Below are 20,601 nucleotides of genomic sequence, written 5' to 3'. Positions count from 1 at the left end.
ACGTTAATGAAAAGAGAGGTTGGTTGACGGGAAGATTTACGAGAGTTTAGGCCGTTTAGCCTGGCGAAGCTTCGCGACCGACTCTTCCGTACCCATTGTGAATATAATATTGGACTTTCACGGAGTATAGTGCGCGCGGAAAAGATCTTGGCTGAAACCGCGCGAGGACGAGCGTACCAATGTGTCAATTAAAATTAGTCAGTCTCATTGTGTTTATTCGTAGCGAGTATATTTTGACGAGTGACACGTAAAATATGTTGTGCTTCGAGAGCTACTCGTTCCGCAATGATTTTCAAGGTCGTTTCGCACTTCGGTCCTCCATTAAATGATTTCACGTTCATATATAAAATGAAAAGTAAATGAAATAATCAAGAGAGTCTCCATCATTTTCGCCGTTGCGAAATATCGGTCGCGTAACAAACGGAGATTCATTTTTCCAGTCGCGGGGCCCGAGCTCCCGCAGTTTCGAGTGTGCGACAAATTTTTCGTTCCTTCTTCGCTCCGAGAAGTTTGTCCCCAAAGCGCACCGCTCGAAGGAGCGCTGCTGCTGACGACGGATTCTCAAAACTAAACGGGACGAAAGCATAGACTAAATAAATCTCGTTCGAGTAGCGCGCACGCGTTCGAGGGCTGACGGAGCTGAGAAAAGAGATGATGCAACCGCGCGCGATTGCGTCGAGTCGTGAAGCAGGTACACAATGCTGTCTCGGAGGAAGATCGCGCGCGCGGAAGCGACGTTGCCGCGGGACGACGATCCCTAGGAAGTTTCCTCCGAGCAACAGCAAATCCGCGAAAAATCCATCATTTACATAGAACGATTATTTTCGAGGGAGGAAAATACACCGAAGAAGCAACATTTATTCAGCGGCGTTTAGAGACCGATCGTAAAACAAAATTCTCTCCGTTTCGGTCCCACCGCAACCGTGCACCACCGCAACGGCCCGTAAAACTCTTGAATTTTCTATTTTATTGCAAACCTACACGAAAAACTATTGCAATGCTATTGCAATTATTAGTTTTCCTCTAATTATGTTGGAACATAAATAAATCCCCGAGCTCGCTAAATACATATTCGTATATACATATATTCATCGTAGGATAAACCCGCGCAAATGTGCATTATTTATTTAAACACACAAAGATATAAACGTCGATTGAAAAAAATCACTCAACCCAAATTGCTGGGAGTGTTAAGCCGTGGGATTTACGATCTTTTGTTTATTTATATCCATAAAATAGTTTGTGCTCACAGAATATGAGAGACTCTCGATATTAATGGGAGATCAACGCTTTGAGACAAGCGTTATGGAAGTTATGGCATAGCGAGGTGTACCAGCTCGAAAGAGATCACGCAACAGGCTCGTACTTTGGACGCTTTCAAGAAGAAAGAAGATTTTTAGAAATGAAAAAAAAAAAAAAAAAAAAAACACACACATTCATAGATCGTTAACCACGCTCCGGGCATATCCTAAGAGAGTTTAACTCTCGTCATACACGAGTGTACTATATGCTTGCACTGAAAAGTTTGCGGGGAAGAAAAAACAGCGGAAAAAAGGAGAGCGAGCTCGGTGCTGCGCAGGAACGAGCTCGGATGCGTGGAACCACGCGATGCTCTTATTACACACAGATCTTACTGATCTCTCATCCTACGTTGCATGTGCCACTCACGCCAGCAGACCTTATTACAACCGCGTAACGCGCAATAATTGCTCCAATCTTATTAATATGTAACGCGAAACGGGCTGCAAAACGGAATCGCTAATTATTATAGAAATTACGAAAGTTTTACGATACGTTTCAACGGAAGCATTTTTTCTTTTTTCTTTTTTACTTTTCTCCGAACGTTTTATTCGAGTCTCGCGACGCAAAAGTTTTAAAAAGGAATATTATCGAAAAGAAAGTACTTCAATGAGAAATCGTAATGATTATATTTTTATAAACGTTTCGATGGGGAGCTCTCGCACTGAAATCCGCGTTGACCAATCGAACCTCTCACGACACTTTTGTGTCTCGCGTGATATTTTTTCAATTTTTTTTTATCCCAGCTTACTCGCCGCGCTCGTTTTTTCGAAAATTCGTTTTCGGCTCGTCCGACCTCGTTCCAAGGGAATCGAGATTTTTTAATTCCACCTGCGGGACAAATTTTCGATAAAATTGCAGCGTACCTTTCCCTATTAATTTCATTCGCGCGTTATTGCTAAAATTGGTCGACGAACGACTCGCGTGGAGAGCGCCAGCTCGACACGCCGGCTCAGAGTCGATAAAAATTCAATTTGAACTCTCAAATTCATCACCGAATCGTCATTCCGTCTTTGATTTAATCAAAATAAAAAAACGATGGAGAAATTAGAAGAAATCGGAAGCAGAGTCGTAAAAATCAATCGCTCGATCGAACCTTTCGTCTCACGCACCGCGTTTACGAGGCGCGCGAAACATAACTGAAGACCCCCGCGGTGGGGAGTCCTCTGACGCGGGACAACGTGTCATAAAACGGCACACGAATCGCTAATTGTGCGTAAAAAAACGGCGAGGCGCCAAGAGGTCTGTCATCGTTAGAAGTGACGTAAATGATACTCGCTCGTTCTCACAAAAAAATCGGTTTTATGGTCTCGCGATATTTCGATGAAAAAGCCTCATTCGAATTTATCCAGCAGTGAGCCGAGACGAAAAAATTGTGATTAAAAAACTCGATATAAAATTATTAGTTTACGGAAGTAAAACGAGTTCCTCGTCATAAATATTCATGCTGCTTCTTTCTAATTCGGTGAAAAGACTCTCGATCTCGGTGTATAATTATCGAATTTGAGCCCCGCGGGAGGGGAGAACAAACGTAGAAAGGAAACCGAAATTCATTTGACCCGAATATCCCGTTTTTACTCGACGTTAAACTTGGCTCGCTCCTGGCTTTTTCCTCCTCGATTTCTTTCCCTCCTTCTTCCCTCTCAAAACGTTTTTTTCCTCGATCCTTCTTCCCCCCGAGGCTTCATCATTTTCAATATTACAGCGATACGCGTGCGCGTGGAAGCGCATCGACTGGGAATATTGAGCTGTGACGACCGCCACTCGAACTTTCGCGGAAGATGGTTTCGCGCTCGCGAACTCTCGTACACAGCTCCGATCACAGATTCGTGTCGATTCACTCAAACATCATCGTACGATAATTTTTACTTTGATTGTATTACCGGTATATTACATCGGGGAATAGCAACTGGATCAACGCTTCCCTTCCTTTATCATTTCGTATTAATGTTCGATAAATAACCGTTAACTTGGCCACTTTTTTTCCTCTCGTGATGCACCGATCTTCGGTTATACAAACTATTTACTTTATTTTAACAATAAAATGAAAAAATTTGTAGGTAAACTTATCAATAAATTATAACAGTTAACCTCATTTACGTAATCAATTTTCACAATTTTATTATCACTCGCAGCACCAATTACAATATTATTGCCACAATAAAATTTGAATACATTTTATGACGCTTAAGTTTTCAACGTTGGAGTCCAACGAAACGATGTAAAAAAAGCCTCCAATGCATAATTACAGTAATTCTCTAATTTCGTTTCCTGCCGAATTTGCAATTCTTAGTTTTTCAACCTGAACTTCCGTCGTATACAGCAAATCTCGTATACATTTTTACGTGATTCATCGCATTTTTATAAAATAATTTGTTATTCAATCAAATTTATTATTAGAAGTGAATCGTGGGCAACGAGTGTCCAGAAATCAAAGAGGCCATAAATAATGATGAAATAGTGGAAAATTTATATAAATTGTTGGGACGAGCCAGAGGAGAGTAATTAAGGAAGTTGAGGCTGTACAGTCATTTTTTTTACCCAAAAGTGATGACCTGTACCTTTCAAAAGTTAGGCCAGTTTACAGTTTGGCAATGTTGCATACACTTTAAAGAAAAGTTGGGGAAAAAAAGACGAAAAACTGGTGAAAGCTCAATCGAAAACACGAACGGTGACGATCCTAGCCTCAAAAAACTGCACGGAAAACAGATTATTATTAATATAATCTCAGCAAATCTCCTAATAAATCTGAAAAAAATTGACATTATTCGGCAAGCCTTGCTCATGTTGCCCAAAAAATTTCATATTTTTAGCATCATTTTTAACGGAGATATCACCGAATGTGTCTTGACTTCCATAAGATTACATGTTATTTGGCCCAAATTGTTATTGATTTTTCTCAGCAACGACGCTCCTAAACTGTCTGAAAATTTAACTGATTTTTTTTTACACTTCACTTTATAAGATGCAATCGGTTTAAAAGCGGTGACATCATTTTCATTCTAATGCCTCAACTTCCTTAAAAAGGTAACTGATGGAACAATTCAACAGGTCAGACAGTTCGAATTGATGGCACAAAAAGTAGAAAGGAAGAATAGTGAGAGGACATTTGAAGAAAGGGGCGATCAAAGCTAATTGGTAAAATAAGGGAATGTTAAAAATTAGATACAAGGAAAGAGAAACTGTTGTCAAATACTGGTGTGCAACGCAGACTTTATGAAATAATATACGAGGGGAACAGGGGGGAGATAATTATGTAAAAGTCTGAAAAGTCATACAGGAAATAAATGCTGCTACTACTATTAGAATTGAATTCGGAGATGCAGGGGATTTGTCACGAATAATGAATAACCGAATTCATAATTCATTTCTAAATGTTCATGTATTTATTTTTATTTTTGTTTTTTTACAACGATTACGATTGAAGAATTGAGAATCTGATTGATTCCTCCATGAATAGGAAGACCCGATGGGCGAATGATTTTCGTTTTTTTTTCTCCACTTTGACGTTAATTGACAAAAGCACATGGGACAGCTTTTTATGTTTATTTTATTAGGCAAGAGGCTCGGGGACGTTTCTGTCGTCTGCGATTATTCTCGAGAATATATCGATAATTAAGATAAATGCGAATGGAAATATTCACTTGATTCGTGAAAAAACGATAATAAAAATGTGCTCTTTTACTGAGCATTGAATGAAAATTTATCGTGAGACTGGGAATCAGGATTTTTCAATCGTTCGTAAGTCCGGCAAGCGAATCGTTCATTATTTTTTCATCTCGTTTGGCATTATTTTCGACAAGACGAGGAGAGCGCGGCGGTGAAACGAATTGAGAAAAATAAAAATTGTACTCGTTTGCGGAAAAGTAATACGCGCTAATTTAGGTTTGATGGGAAGCAAGTTGCGTAATAATCGGTGTTAAATATTTATGGATAGTTTAAGCGTCGAATAATCAGTCCGGAGGTATCGAGGCTTGAGATATAATTAAGTTGGGCTTACAATTAACGTTTGTAAGCATTATTTGCTCTTGTCGAGTTAATCCGTTGCTTGAGCCTCTCGCCGCTTGAATTTTGCTTAAGAGTGAAAGAGAAGATTGCAGAAAAAAGGGGAACGGAAAAAATGGAGAGGTGTACGATGAGTCGGCGAAGGGGGGGGACATGCAGGGGCATCGGAATCCGTGCGCCTTTCTGCCCTGCAGCGTCTCGTGCCTCGTGCGCGCGAGAGACCTGATAAAACGTGAGATTGTATAAAATGATGCTGCTGCTGTGGCTTCAGTTTCGTGGAACGTCCCAATCCCGGTGCGAATGCGCCTCGTTGCGTTTTCTCGTCCGTGTCCCCGTCCGCGCCGCCACGTAAGAATTAAATTTCTACTATTTTTCCAGAGCCTAACGACGGAGCATAAAACCGCGCAATTCCGTTCAACGATTCGCCGCCTTAATGACGAAAATACTTTTTGTAATTAACCAACGTTTGTTTTTAAACTCGCGGATCTCTCATTGACATCGAAAACGCGCGAGGAACTTTTCCAACGATCCTCCTTCCCCCCCCAACGCGTTCATCGACCGAACACTTTTCTAGAACCCCGCGAGCGGGATGATCACTCAATTCTCAAATGTGAATCAGTCCGCATCCGAAGATCGCTCGAAAACGCATTCGTCAAATAGTATTCGAAACCTTGCGGAGCAATTAGTCCGCGAGGCGGTAGATTCGAGAGGACGAGCGATGAGAAACCGAGCAAAGTTTAATAACGTCGATCGAAGGCTCGTTAACGCGGGAATCGGGGTCAAGATATTCAATCGACAGGACACGAGGCACTTTATAAGCTCGATGTTAAGAGAACTTCTTTTTCACTCGCCTTCCTCCATCCTCTATCGCAAAGTAACGCATTTTCGATCGAATCTCTTTCACAATCGTTGCAAACACGTTCAAGGATTTATTTGCTTTATAGGAAATATTTCACAACTCCGAGCGATCGCATTTTAAAATAATGTTCGCGCGACTCGATCGATTATTTTTTCATAATCGAACATCCTCAACGCTCTATCGAATAACCATTCCGATGAAAAGTCCACAATTTTATGCCGACTTTTATGGGCAGAAGATAAAAATCAATTTTGAAGATAGACGAGATTTTCTCGCGCTCGAAATGTTTCCACCGACTCATAGACTCTCATATTCTCGTGCGTTTATTGCACTGTCAAATAAATTTCGAGCGAGAGACCAGCCGAAAGTTCCGAATCGTTCGAAGTTTACGTAACGGAAAGAGCTCTTCGGAGCATTTAATCGAGTGAGAGCATCGGATGTGGATTTGACCGACGGGAAAAGAAACTGAACGATCTTGCGACGACGCACGACGGTTGTTTTCATTGAGAAATAGCGACAGAAAAATATTCGAAACAATTGGCTTCGTTGGATTAAATGACAGATTAGATCGAAAATTGTGATTTGTTCGATAAAAACAAAGATTTTTAAAGCCCGCGACGGCGTTACGGAATTCTTTTAATTTTCTCGAAGACATACGTAACGAGAGAAAATTCCCGTACGTGTGTGTTATGAGTCACGTAAATTAAGGAGAGTTTGAGTTTTAAAAAATACGAATACATTAGCTTGCTCGATGAGGGGACGATCGTTTAGGGAAAAGGCGATTCGAAATAATGGTGTAGAAACGAAAAACATGACACAACGCTCGAATTGCTCAATCGCCTATTTTTATTGAGTTCATAACGAGCGGCTCGATAAGGAATGAAAAATGAATGGAAAGGAGTGAAAAGTGTGGAGACTCGCCGAGAGGAAATGCCCTCGTAGGCCGAGCACGAACGACGAAAGGTGCCACAGTTAAAATAGAGTCGCACGGCTGTCATGCGTCTCCGAGACGCGCGAAACGAGGAGCCGACCATGAAGTAGTGACATAATCGGAAATGTTATACATCACGAGCCCGTTCGCGAGGAAGAGAGCGAAGACTGAATCTCGCTCCACTGACACGAGCTCAAAGGCTACCGAGCTTCAGCCACACGAGAATTGCTACTCGCGCACAATCGATCTCCGATATTGTAAGTAGCGATGAAGGATAAGCGTCGTTTATTCCAACGGGTTAAAAGTTCGAGAGAGTTGTAAGTTCGATGGTTTATATTTTAAACGAGGATGAATAAAGATAACAAGGAGCAGAGGCTCGCGGTTGAAAACGAGTAATTACACTGTCCGACCTAACCTCACTCAGGTATAATTTGTGATGCCATCGATAAACGAGGGCCCGCGAGAGCGAGAAAATGCTCGTCGTTTAATCGGCTATAAAAATGCGTCATTTTTTACCTCTGTTTCGTACTCATCTGATTTCGGGATAAACCCAACGATTAGATTTTCCCTTCTGCGGAGAAAAACTATGCGAAAGCGGACTTATCGGTCCGTTTCCGGGTTTCGTGAAGAGGATCCTCGAGGAGATAAAAAAAACTGAATAAAAAGACTCGCGGGTAAAATCGAGCGGAAGAACGAGTTCGATCGTATATAGCGACGAAACACTTCGATGGGAATAGCTATGTATACATCGTGTAATATGCATCGTGCAACAGAGATCTCTTAGCGAACGGCGTACGTTCACATGTGTGCATAGCTATGTGTCAGAGATACGTGCAGGTTAACATGGAACAGCTCTCTGCAGATATGCAGAGCTCACAATCGGAAGAAGACGCCGCCAGAGGGCTCACCACCACGCGCAGCTTTCCTTCGTACGTGTACACCGAGTGTGCATGTATGCGTGAATAATGTACGTATACGGTTTGTTACAGCTCGGAAGAAAGTTGAGAATTTTCACCTCGACGCGACCGGAGAAAGCTTATTACGCGCTTGGAGATACGAGGCTTACGACACGCCAGAATAAGAAGGAAGAAACGGAATGAGAAGATCAACAAGTCAGAATTCTGGAGCCCGGGAGGCGTGAGATCACTGCTCGTGCGCGCGCAGCTGTTCCTCGCCGTCTTAACCTCAAAGTGTATTAATATTTTTCCATTATCATGTGAATATGCATGAAGTCAGCTAATGTTGATCGTTTCTATTTTTGTCGGCGATCCGAAAAGTTCTTGAGTTTCGATCTACGGAGAATCGAACGGAAATTCGGCATTCGCAGGAATAAAAATTTAGACCCGAGAGTTCTGTTGGCGCGAGGCGAAAAAGGAGGGAAAATTGCGTGGGAGCTCTGTGACCCGTTTACGAAAATGATTACGAGGCAGTTTCGCGTGAAATTATTTTCGAACAAATATGTATATTTAAAAACGGAAAGAACGAGTGCTCCCGCAGTCGCCGAGTCTTCAAGCGGGGGACAAAATGCTCTCGCTCTCATCCGCAAGACTTGCAGCATTTTTCGTAACCAGCAATGAGAATGACGTCAAAGACGACGACGACGACGACAAGTTGCTCTCTTTCTCGCGGACACGCGGAATAGTCGTAGCGACAAAAATGCCCCCGGGGGCCTTGCAGCCTCGCGAAAGGGTCTCTTTTAACATCCTCACAGAACTCGCCATCATTCGTTGCACAAAGTCATTTGCGCCAGGCCAATATGAGACTCGAAAGTACCGGGACGATGTGCTTCGTCGTCTGCTCCACGACCATTTTTCCTGCCTCTAAACATCGCACTGTTCGCAGACACTCTCTGTCAAGAGGAACACACTTTTTTTCGATCTCGATACAAGTATTTATTGCAAGGCCAAATAAACTCGGATTCATTCTCATTAATCAGATTTTTTTTATTTGAAAAGGTAGCGAATCTGGGACAGACTATTGCGAAGCAATAGAATTGCACAATTGTGCAATCGATAATTTAATTTTCGAATAACTGTAAATTGAGCGTTGAAATTGACGTCAATTCGAGAAATAATTTGACATTTTTATTTTTTATCGCAAAAAACGATTTCGTCGTTTTCAAAGATTGATGTGCGTCGTGCTTCGAGACATTTTTCTCTCAAAATACTTTTTTCGAGTTTTTTTTTTCCAACGATATTCGAGAAGCTCATTCCCTGACTTGAACATTTCGTAAACACGACGCTGAATACATAAAAACATGTAAAACTTTTGGCCTTTTCTGTGGGAATTAAATGAAGAATTACTTCGATTAACGAGGCTTCGAGAATGAGAAAGAAAGAGCGATTGTCATAATATGCAAATGCGAGAGCATGGGCCCGGTATAATCGCGTTACAATACGAGACGTGAAATTCTCTCGAGCCACAGAGCAACGACTGTACGAACGCAAGAATTCCTAATAATATTTAGTTATTAATTATGAGAATAATCCCACCAAAGATTCGTCGAACTTTCCTAAAATTTGATCATCCTTTTGAAACACCTTCCAATTGCTTCCTAACCTAAAAAAATCCACTCGCACAACGGTTGTTGACAATTGGGTTTTCTTCGCCAAATGCGTGTCCCAGATTGAAAAAAAACTTTGAATTCTCCACAAACGAAATGATCCGACATCCTTGAAGCTCGTCGTGAAACGTCCTCCATTTCATTTCGAGCAAAATTAGCTCAAAAAATAGTACGTTGTCAGTTATTACGTGCGTATTCCTTAGACTCGTTGTGTCATACTTTTCTCCTATTGTCTTGAGCAACGTCAGCCACTTAGCTACACTACAATCACAGTAAACTCGTGGCTGACGAATTTACCAAGAGGCACAAACGTTTTCCTCACTATTTTTCACCATTTTCGGCTCGTACGCGATATTTATTTCGAATAAAAATGTCTGTTTTCGTCAGGGCTTGAACCGAGTCAAAAAACTTCCGGGGAATGATCGATTCGTGAATATTCGAAACACGAACGTGACGAAATAAAAATTGTTTGAAATATATCGTGTCGATTGACGTCAACAACAAAATCTTTGAGTGATACGGGTTACGATCGTAATTCTCGTTGCACGAGAAACTTTATTTTTTTTCTCTTTCTTCCAACAAAGCGAACGAGGAAGAATGGATGATGCTCGAAGGAAATGGAAAACGAGCGTTGTTAATCGCGGAGACGCCAGGCTATTTCGTGGTAATAAAAAAAAAAAAAAAAAAAAACAAAGAATGAACGAGAATTTTCTGGCATTGTTGCCAGTTGCCAGTATTATTTTATAGGCATTTCCATGTACAGGGTGGTCCGATTTTGCTGGACAAGCAGTCCCGCGTATTCAAATGAAAAAAATCTTTTTTTTTTATAAAAGTCTAAGATTTATGAGTGATTCTATAGTCGCAATTCCGTTTTCAGTGTTAGATCAAATTTGTCGATTTGCAACACCAGAAGAGTTCGATATCCTCGAATGAATAAATTTATGAGTCTTCCAAGTTAAAAAATCTGAAAAAATCAAGAATGTTCAAAATAATTTATTCATTTTACGAAATAAATATTTCAGTTATTTTTAGAGATCGATAAATATTCACTTCCAAAGACACTTCCGCGATGAATGGACAAAATTTTCGAAAATTCAGTAACGAGTCAATTCCATGGAAACGAGTCACCCTGTAGTTGTAAATAAACGTCCATAAAGAGTTCTATCGAGACGAGCGAGAATAAAAACAAACGCGCGCTCAAGTGTGGGTAATGTTTTGTGGTTGTATTGCTCGATGCGCCCGAGTATACATAATATAAGGATGACCAGATGACCGCTGCTACTTTCACATTCTGTAACCGAGAAGACGCGGTTGGAACTTTGCCAGCTAAGCTTTTGATGGGGAACCGCATGGGGAAAAGATAAATGAAATATATATAAACCCGCGGTATGTAAAAAGACTCATTGTCACTATTCTTTTGCACGCTGTCGATGCTGAAAGCGTTTTTGCATGGAACGTGATTTTCCTGTTTTTTTTTCTATTTTGTACACTTTACTTTTGTCGTAAACTTCTAAACTTCGAGGCAGAAGAAACAAATATGACAGTTCCCTGTGATGAATTCGAATTCGAGGAGAAACGGTAGAAAAAATGTTCAGTTCTGCTGTTTGCATGATTTTAATTTAGTTATAAATTTCGTTATGTAAATCAATGAATTCGATTGAATTTCAGTGGACGTCAAAAGATTTCAACGTGCAGAATTTCGATTGGAAATAAAATGTATGGAAATTGTGGGAAGTGCACTATACAGTGGAGAGAACGCTCACATTGACGGGAATCTCCTTTGTAAATCATTGAAGTAAATATAAAGAATAAGTTCAAGTGAATGTAACATCTGTTGAAAGTGCGTTCGCTCGAGTACAGCGGTGCAATTCGCACATTTTCTGCCATGTTTATAATATTGTCTGCTTGCAAGTAATGATTTTTATATTATTTTTTATTTTCACTTTCAGTCACTGTTATACTCTTGCTGAAGAAAAATGAAATTTTATCACAAAGTTTTAATAGCGATACCAACGGCGATACGTGAATTCGACCATTGGCACGTAGTTAAAATTTTATGTACTAGATTTTAGGTTATGGCGTTGATGCCATCTGGTGGCCAAGTCTTCTGGACTCGTGCATTCGATCACGTTGCTCGATTTCTCAGAAAGCTCGTAAAAAACATTGAGAATTACAATAAAACGTGTCTTAGCTCAATTTTCTATATTTAGCTGTCTTTACAATGTCCAGATCCACTTCTATGCGTCATTAAAAATATAATTTCGTACCGTTACCTGTGGATAAAGTGTCGAAACAAATATGCAGAGAATTACTATTCCCGAACAATTGCCGAATGACCTGCCTGCGAAGCAATTTGTACAATTTCTCAACGTGTATATCGTAGTGCAGATACGAACGAAACGTCAATTTTCTTTTTAACTTACAGTTCAATTACCAAGAACACTGAAATTGTCGCTAGTTCCTATAATTGTAGTACAAGTGTTTATTACAAATTACAATCGGTATATATGCAGTGTTTGTAGCGACAGGTGGTGTGACTTCCGAAATGTTGCAAATGTCATTTCGTTCACCTGCCGCCAGGGGCGCATGACGGCCACGCCGCATACCGGAAGTAATTTGAACTCCCACTGGATATATAACCAAACAAAATTACGCTAAACGAAAAATGATGCAATTTCGAAATAAAGTTCACGCGAATTATGTCCATTTCAATCGTTATCGATCGAAACACGTTGAATACTATATAATCGATGAAATTTCAATGCTATTGTCCATGCAATATTATAAAATAGGTGTTTTCGGTCTCCATTGTTTACGCTCCGGTTGTAATACATTAATGCACGAACAGGCGTCGACATGTGTATATATATGAGAGCGATCGTGGGAATATAGGGGAGACGTGCCAGAGAAAGAAAGATTGAGGGAGAGAGAGAGAGAGAGGGAGAGATGGAAAAAACAAGGTAAGCCTGCGCCAGACACGGACGAAAGGATGAACGGTGAAAGTTTTTGGGTAGTAGAGTCCTCTCCTGATGCTCGATCTTTCTTGATACGATCTTCAACGAGAAGTCGCGTCATGAAGCAGGGACAAAGGCGAGAGGAGGCAACTCACTCCAGGTGTTTTCTTCTTCTCAATTCGAACACTATATACGTACAATCATTATGAGGCAAAGTAAATTATATATGAATCGTTCCATTCACCGGAATGGATTCTTTTACCATATCTTCGATCGCATGTTTGGCAACACAACATTGGAAAACATTGAAAAAAATGAATGTTTCATCACATTCTTCAATTCGTGCGCATGTACATATTTGAAGGACATATATTCATCGATAATGTTATCGATTTTAAGTTCTCAAATATTTGTTTACAATAACGAAAATTCTGAATAATTTTTTTTATTTATTTCTCCATTCAAAATCTATTCGCTCAAACTAAAACGCTAAATGTTTATATTGAGTGGCAACGGAAAGTAAATAAACTCCGACATGTGTGAGGGCGTGAAACTGTTTCAATAAATCCAGTACCGTTCGTCGGTAATTCGATTTTTAATATATATATGTTCAATAAATTTTGTCGTTTTGACCGTCGGTAATAATGAAATCTTTTATTTTTCTTTGTACAGACAAAAAGCGGGAATCGGAATTCACTTGATGGTTTTGATTCGCTACCGGTTGTTTACGAAAAATTTTGATAAAATACATATTTAACTTTGAGTACCAGTGTTGTGATATATTTCAAATTTCTCAAATTTGAGGTGAAATTAATTACTGTGTCATGAAATTGCAGCAGTTTACAAACTCGAGACATCGAAATGTATTCGCTCATTCAGACATAACCTTCAAAATATGAAAATTACGATTCAACCGAAAATTGTCAGTATGATATTATTTTCTTCATTTAAAAATAATTCAAGTTTTGATGCATCATGAATGACTTTGGAGGAAAAAGTTTCACTCGGCCGAAAGTGCGTTTTTCAAAATCGGCCGAATCACCGGAGCAAATGAGCGAGACTAGGGCATTTCATAAACCTAAAATAATAAGTGTTACGACATTAGAGCCCCGAATAAAAATTCTGAAAGCACCGTTAGCAAATAAAGATTTTGGATGGAATTCTAGTCCAGAAGGAATTTCTCCGAGACGTTCAGCCGGTGACTCTCTCAATGATCAATGTTCACGTCTTCCACAAACAAAATTTGTCTCCAGTCCCGATGGAGAGGAAATTCTCCCTTATCCAGAAAATGCTAGCAGTAAAAAAGAAGTTGCATTAGATGCCAAAATCTCTAAAAAAAAGCTGTCAAACACTAATCAGCCTTCCAAGACTCTGAAGGGCATTTTAGTTGAAAAAAAACCATTATCAACGAAAACTGTGCATTCCTCATTGAAAAAATTGCCAAAGTCAGTTGCCTCTCTCCCTGAGACAGTTTCGAAATCATCCGAGGACAACAAGAAGATTGTGACAAATGCATCTCGACCTAAGTCTTCCAGTTCGGACAAAGAGAATATTCTGTCGAGAGAAAGCAGCAAAACTGTGACTATCAAGGTTCCTCACAACACCCCAAGAACTGATAGTTCAACAGGAACAGCCAGAAGTACAGCCACACAAAATAGTCGATCCTCTAACAAACCTGCACAACCAGTGACTAAAACAAATATAGGAGTAAATACAACTTCAAAATCCTCGACAAAAGTTAGAGGAAAAATTGGAGAAACAATTCCAGTGAAAAAAAGTATCAATGTACAGAAAAAGCCACCAGTAACGTTGATGGCCTGCATGAAATTTGGTAAAATTGGGAATAATAAAGCCCCTATAAAAAAGACTATAGTGAGAGACACTCTGGCTAAACGCTCTGAAGTGTACGTGGGCCCTGGATTTCCAAGATCGAAAACACCAGATTTATTGACTCATTCCAAGGGAGGAAATAAGAATTATTCTCGTGCAGAAATTCATTCAGCTGATAAACTTGCTCGTCCTGAGTACAATTCCATAACATGTACAATGAGACAATTGCAAGAAGCTCGGAAGGAAAAAATTGTTCCGGACATTGATCGCTTACCGGCATTTTATCGGAGGCTCATCAATGGAAAGGTATTTTGAATATTTGACACTGTAATAATTTGATTTGTTTTTTATTTCTCCAATAGATGATTAGAATATAGAGATGATCCTTGACAATTTTTCATAAAAAGATTCAACATTCCAATTGCAGTGTAGTTTTTGAGAATTCACATGGAAACTATATTTAAAAAATTAAAAAATTTGTCTTGACAATATTTTACTCCAGAAAAAGGAGATAATTTTTTTCTTTCAACACATGAGAGAATTCATTGATGATACGTGATGGGTTTTCATTATTTTATTTATTTTTTTCAAAGAGCCTCAAGAAAGTTCTAAGAAAACTCGATTTGCTTGTGTCAAAAATGTGATGCTTTAACACAGTAAATAATTTCTTACTTTTACAGGTATCGAGTGCACTGGATTTCGGTGCGAACGAAGCAATTTATCGGGACCTGATAGATCTGAGTGTTGATGAAAAACAATTGCCAACTAGATTAACCCGGAGTAAAGATCCTGAACCTCGTCAACGAGACGTAACGCCAAAGTTATCGGATTTCTTCGTACCAACGAACGAGGACGAGTTTCGGAGAGCGGTTCTTCCGAGACCGCCGAGTCCTCGCGTATTCGACACTTGGAATCCTTATAAAATAAGCGATCGCATATTTTCGTGGAAGGAAAGTCTCGACCGAGAGTTCTGATGAGAAGATTCAACTCTTCACTGTATTGTCTCGTTTCTAAAACGCTTTTCTTTTACTGACGAAACGTAACAATATTCTGTACAATATTACGATATTTATATATATTTCTTTTTCAGCTATGTAATGTATGATAAAAAAAGATAGGAAAGCAACGACGATTATCGTTCACGTTACACTTGATATATACATTTTTATTGGATCTAAGCAAAATGTTTTTCGTTATTTTCATGCTTTTACCTTAATTTCATTGGGAACGCGAAAACCTTCGGAATTAACTGGCGAATGGGTTGAGGTCTTCGTTATAATCGTTCTTGTTTTCGTCAGCTGATATCAATTTACCCGCTTCTTCAGCTTCCTCGGCGAAAGGATTCATCGACTCATCATATTCGAAAGGATTCATCGGTACGATCGGGGTTTTTGGTGGCACAAAAGATTTGTTAGCTGGCGACGATTTCGGACTTGGATTGTTCATTATTCTTGCCTCTCTTATCGGCACTGGTGATGCTCTTCGAGAATTTGTCCGTGGTGTAGACGATCCGCTCACCGCACCCGATATGTTCGCCTCCAATGACGACGAGTAAATATCCGGTTTCACCAAATTTCTTGGTCGGTCCTCGTAAATCGTTACAGAGCTCGATGCGAATGGATCGTTATCGGATTTCTTCACATCCGGTTTGACTGGAACAAACAAAATGTAATGATTCTACAATTTCATCAACATTCGATTAAAACGAAACTATGATGTTGGACGGATGAACATAAAAATGAGGAATTTCAATGAAAATTTCATGTATTAGTTTATAATTACCTAGTGTCGTATTACGGCCCTCGGTCAGTCTTATTTTCGCTTCGACTCCTGGCCCATAGGCGTTGTAGTTTGGTTTCGGGTCCTGGATTTTGTTCTGCACGCTTGCGGGGTTAGTAGGAGGCGCAAGATTTTTCGGAGCTGGTCCAGCAATAGGTTTATCGGCGTCGGTGATGACCATGAGTTTTTTGAACACTCCACGACCGAAATAATTAGCAACGAGGGAAAAGGGATCCTCGGCACGATCAAGAAGACAATGGAAAGTCTCGTGCAAATCTCTCGACTGTTCCTGAGCTCGAATGATGTCGAGGAGTTTTTTGTTGTTGGGCAAACATGCAGGACACTCGTTTTCGTTTTCTGAGAAACTCTGGAAACAACTGTAAATATTTGTTTTAATAAATTCACTCAACGAAGCATCAATGAAAAGTACGGAAATACGTACTGTTGGTGATAGGAATGTTGGCACATGAAATGGACCGATGGGAGCTCGAGTTGATGGTGACAAGCGCTGCAACGAGCGCACTGGAAAATCATCGTGCTGTTTTTAATGAGATCTATTTGCTCTCGTAATTTTTTAGTGTCTCTACGATATTTTTCCGTTGATTCAGCGTCTAAACGCGTCTGTTCATATTCATTTTTGAATACACCGTTGAGATACGATTTCACGTCACCGAGGCTGCACGTTAGAGATGTCGAGAGAGCATCGATCACCATTAGAGGCGATAAAAGGCCTTCGGCAGCTGAGCCCATGAAATCACATGAATTTAAAGTTTTTAATATACCCAATAAATAGCGGACGATGTTTATTAACATTGTCGAGTCATCGGATTTACCTATGTGTTCGAGTATATCCGCAAGGAGTTTCGTCGAGGCATTTTTTTTCCTCGCGACGCTCCATAAAGCTTGCACCCAAAGATTTGGATCTTGATGACCGAAATTTTTACACGTAGCGAATACCTGTTCGTTGTCTCCCTCCCGCAAATGATACTGTAGAATTTCTTGATATCTAAAAAAAAAGCATAATGAAAAAACTATTTCTATGGATTTAATCATACACTCGTTTTCATTCACTCACAATTTACGTTCCTCGTAAAGAAATAACAATCCACGACGAAAATTGTGCTGATGACATAGGATAAGGATTTGGTCCTTGTCGCAACAAGCCTCGGAACTTTGCAGCAAACGCACTACTTTTTGCTCATACTGAAGTTTTGCCACCTCATTGTCCAACGCTGACCAGACGTGCAGGTAATGTTCCACCAGGGTATTATATACCAAGGTGCTCCATCTACGAAAACATACGAAAAGTTACGTTATCAGATTTAAATAAATAATGTGGAAAATTTGATTGCAGTGAACTTACTTGCTGTCGCATTTGATGAGATGCTCCAAAAATTCGACGAGTCTCTCAGAGTTGTTGAGGAAAAGATGAATGAAATCTTCGGGATTGGCACGTTCAACGTGTTCTTCGCCAGTTCCATCGAGAACATTCTGTTGAAAGGCAAATATAGTTTTAATTCAATAAATGTAACAATTTTTGTGTTGTTGTGATATGGAAAGTGGAATTTAAAAAAACGTGCCTGATCGATCAACGGTCTGTTCGTGGCACGATAGTTGGTACAAAGAGTTTTGAGAAACTGCGTCGCTTCGTTGGGCACATTTTCAATGAGAACATTGCCATATTTTTTCATGTTCGATTCTGCTTCGTCGAAGTCTAAAGTGTTTATATACTCAAGAGCACTTTTGTATTCTGCTTTGTCCTCGATTTGTATCCTCAAGTACCACTCGTGTTTACGATGTTTTCGTGCCAAAAGCAGTGCATCTTCGGGCGAGGCTTGACGGCACACTTTAATCGCGATGTCAACGTCGAAATCAACCTCTCGATCTTTCGTCATAATGAATTCTTTCAATTTCTCCGTATGGTTTAATTTGGTGTAACAATTAAGCAGCAACGTAGTGTGATCGCCGGAAGCGTGCCCCTGTTTGTGCAATGCCTGAAGATACGTCGTTAAATTGTCGATATGTTGGGAATCGAGAAATTTTCTTATTACGTAAGACGGCTCGAGTTTTCCGATAGTTTTTATGTATTGTTCTATGGCACCATTGTGATCACCTTTCGAGTACAAATGATCACCGTACTGACGGAAGATATCAACCAGACCTTCGGCATCGTATTGTTGACTTTTGGCGATTCTGTTTGAAAAATAAAAACATCATAGTACAAAAGCTGTTCCTTTAAATTGAAGAAACAAACTATTTACTGTGAATCATCTTAAAAATACCTTATCGAAACGTCGTAGAGATTTTTTTTGAACAACAGTGCTAATTTGGATTGTAAATCCTTTTCATCAAGGTGGTAAAGTTTGCTATCCCCGCTGAGTATGAAAAAACTACCCCATTCGGAAAGTACAGCTTGCACCGATATCATGGATGCTGAGGCTACAATGAATTTGTTTTGAATATCGAGCACCGTGATGATGTGTTTGTCCACACCCGGTGGTATTGGTTCTACGGTGCTTGGCTTAGCTGTTATCGTTGTTGTTGTGCGTGGTACATTGCCTGCTTCTTTTGCTATTATTACCAGATATCCACGGAACCAATCGAGCATTATTTTCTGACCATCCACTGCGTAACAAGGTCCACGACCGTCCAGAGTGTAACAATAAATTGCCTGAAAGAAATTGTTTGTTAGCTATAACTGACAAGTTGGTGTTGGTACTGCGAGGTTTGATGTTTGGAAGAAAAGATTAATGAAACAATAGTAAGGTGGAGTAAAACGATGTTCGTACATCATTTCGTCCGATCATGAAGTGGCTGTCTTGGCTCGTTTCAGCAAGAACACTGCATTTCTTTTCGCAGCCCATGTTGTCAAGCGGGGATTTAGTCTCTTTGTCCTTGACCGTGATGTTATAGAGGTAAACACTGAGGGTGGTTGCAACAAATAAATAATTCTGTTTTCCTGTGTTCCTGATGGCCAAACCAGTTATTGGAGTATTGCCGTCTTTCAAAATTTTTATCTTGTTTTTACGCTCTCTTGTAAGATCACCTCTGAAAGTTCAAATAACAACAAAAATGTTTGGTTACTCCACTTCCGTCAACGGAAGTCTTTATTTTATGGAAAATATGTTTTCCTGCAATCACCTGTAGAGCATTATTGAACCATCCCCAAATCCAACAGCCATCAATGTCATGCTTGGATGTACACAAAGAGACGTTGCTGGAATTGCTCTATAACTCGGGATCGCTCTACTTATTCGTACACAAGTTGGATTTTCGTGTTTGTCTAATTTCCCAAAATTCCATACTTTTATTGTTGGATTGCATCCCGGATCGTCTTCCTGGCAACCGTAATAGAATAAGTTTCGCAAACATTCGATTTTTTATCCTTCAATTTTATTTTGTAGATATATACATTGAAATACTAACAGTTGCAAACAAGTTATGAAATGAATGTAGCCTTTGAGTAATTGAACCGATGAATTTCGGAGTTGACAATTGAACAATATAATTTTTCCAAAACTCACGCCTATTGTGAAGAGATAAGTGGAATGTTGGACCTGTTCAGCAAGAGTTAGGCTCATCTCATAAGCCCTAAAAGTAGAAACCTGATAAGTACGTTTGACGACATGGACATTGCCCATGGCATCACCGAGGATCAAATTTCCATTGCCGCTTGTTGCTGCAGTGACTTGGGCACCCTGTAAAAAAGAAAACCAAAAACTCAGTTTGAAAAATGACTCACAATATCAAAATGTAGAATAGGCAAATCGAAAAAATTCATATAAATAATACCGCGAGTGCCTCCGCGATACTTCCGCCATCGACCTCTTTCTTGAGGTCGAAAAAGTTGAACCGCCGCCACTACGGAAGCAACAAAGAAAAACAAAAGTCATTATCGAATCGACAATTCGGGGTGGTTTTTCGTTTTTTTGAGGTTAGATCATTAATGAAAGACTGCCTCAGAACGACGATTTTAAGAGGACAGTAAGAAATTTTCCATACCTCTAAAAAAGCCATTTTACTTCAATCAAAAAGGTTTAACTCAACATTGGGAATAGTTATTTTTTCACTTCACTCAACTTTCGCTTGATCAGACGAAAGATTTTTAGGCTATAGTTTGACAGATCTTTGACAGCGGACTTAATATGCTTACCGACAGATTACACAACAGAATTCTTCAACTTCAACTTACCGATTGAGCGGGTCAGTACGAGTTGAAGAGGTTACCGCTCAACGGTATAGTTCAACGATTTTATTTTACGAAAAAATGATGTATCATAGATCGATCCACACGTGATATAATGCACCACTGACATTCGTTCGAGTAATTTGCGAGAAAAACGTCAATATTCAATTTAGCGATTGAGAAAAAGTATACGAG

General features: G+C 39.8%; 2 protein-coding genes across 2 annotated transcripts; one reads left to right on the top strand and one right to left on the bottom strand.

The window, feature by feature from the left end:
* The first annotated feature begins 13,328 nt into the window (after window positions 1–13,328).
* Window positions 13,329–15,431, top strand: LOC122413251 (uncharacterized). Its single transcript, XM_043423469.1, has 2 exons — window positions 13,329–14,747; window positions 15,122–15,431. The coding sequence occupies exons 1-2, from the start codon at window positions 13,587–13,589 to the stop codon at window positions 15,413–15,415; spliced, it is 1,455 nt and encodes a 484-aa protein (XP_043279404.1). The 5' UTR covers window positions 13,329–13,586; the 3' UTR covers window positions 15,416–15,431.
* A 12-nt stretch (window positions 15,432–15,443) lies between these two features.
* Vps11 (vacuolar protein sorting 11) lies at window positions 15,444–20,360 on the bottom strand. The gene is made up of 13 exons (XM_043423468.1): window positions 20,223–20,360; window positions 20,013–20,081; window positions 19,745–19,918; window positions 19,362–19,558; window positions 19,010–19,268; window positions 18,503–18,891; window positions 17,801–18,413; window positions 17,584–17,711; window positions 17,296–17,508; window positions 17,054–17,226; window positions 16,663–16,960; window positions 16,224–16,597; window positions 15,444–16,093 (listed from the first exon to the last, which is right to left on the bottom strand). The coding sequence occupies exons 1-13, from the start codon at window positions 20,235–20,237 to the stop codon at window positions 15,687–15,689; spliced, it is 3,309 nt and encodes a 1,102-aa protein (XP_043279403.1). The 5' UTR covers window positions 20,238–20,360; the 3' UTR covers window positions 15,444–15,686.
* Window positions 20,361–20,601: the final 241 nt, after the last annotated feature.

Source organism: Venturia canescens, chromosome 7 (assembly GCF_019457755.1).
Source record: "Venturia canescens isolate UGA chromosome 7, ASM1945775v1, whole genome shotgun sequence".
Classification (NCBI taxonomy): Eukaryota; Metazoa; Arthropoda; class Insecta; order Hymenoptera; family Ichneumonidae; genus Venturia; species Venturia canescens.
The sequence above is the reverse complement of the archived record's forward strand: the minus strand, read 5'-3'. Positions and strand labels throughout refer to the sequence as shown.

Bases quoted from the DNA above. Each gene is read 5' to 3' on its own strand.
- Vps11 (XM_043423468.1), bottom strand. The intron at 19,919-20,012 runs GTATTATTTATA...TCTTTTTTACAG, and splicing joins GTATCGCGGAGGCACTCGCG to GGTGCCCAAGTCACTGCAGC. The intron at 17,712-17,800 runs GCACGTTTTTTT...GCCTTTCAACAG, and splicing joins ACAGACCGTTGATCGATCAG to AATGTTCTCGATGGAACTGG.
- LOC122413251 (XM_043423469.1), top strand. From the start codon at position 13,587: ATGAATGACTTTGGAGGAAAAAGTTTCACTCGGCCGAAAGTGCGTTTT. The intron at 14,748-15,121 runs GTATTTTGAATA...TTACTTTTACAG, and splicing joins GGAGGCTCATCAATGGAAAG to GTATCGAGTGCACTGGATTT.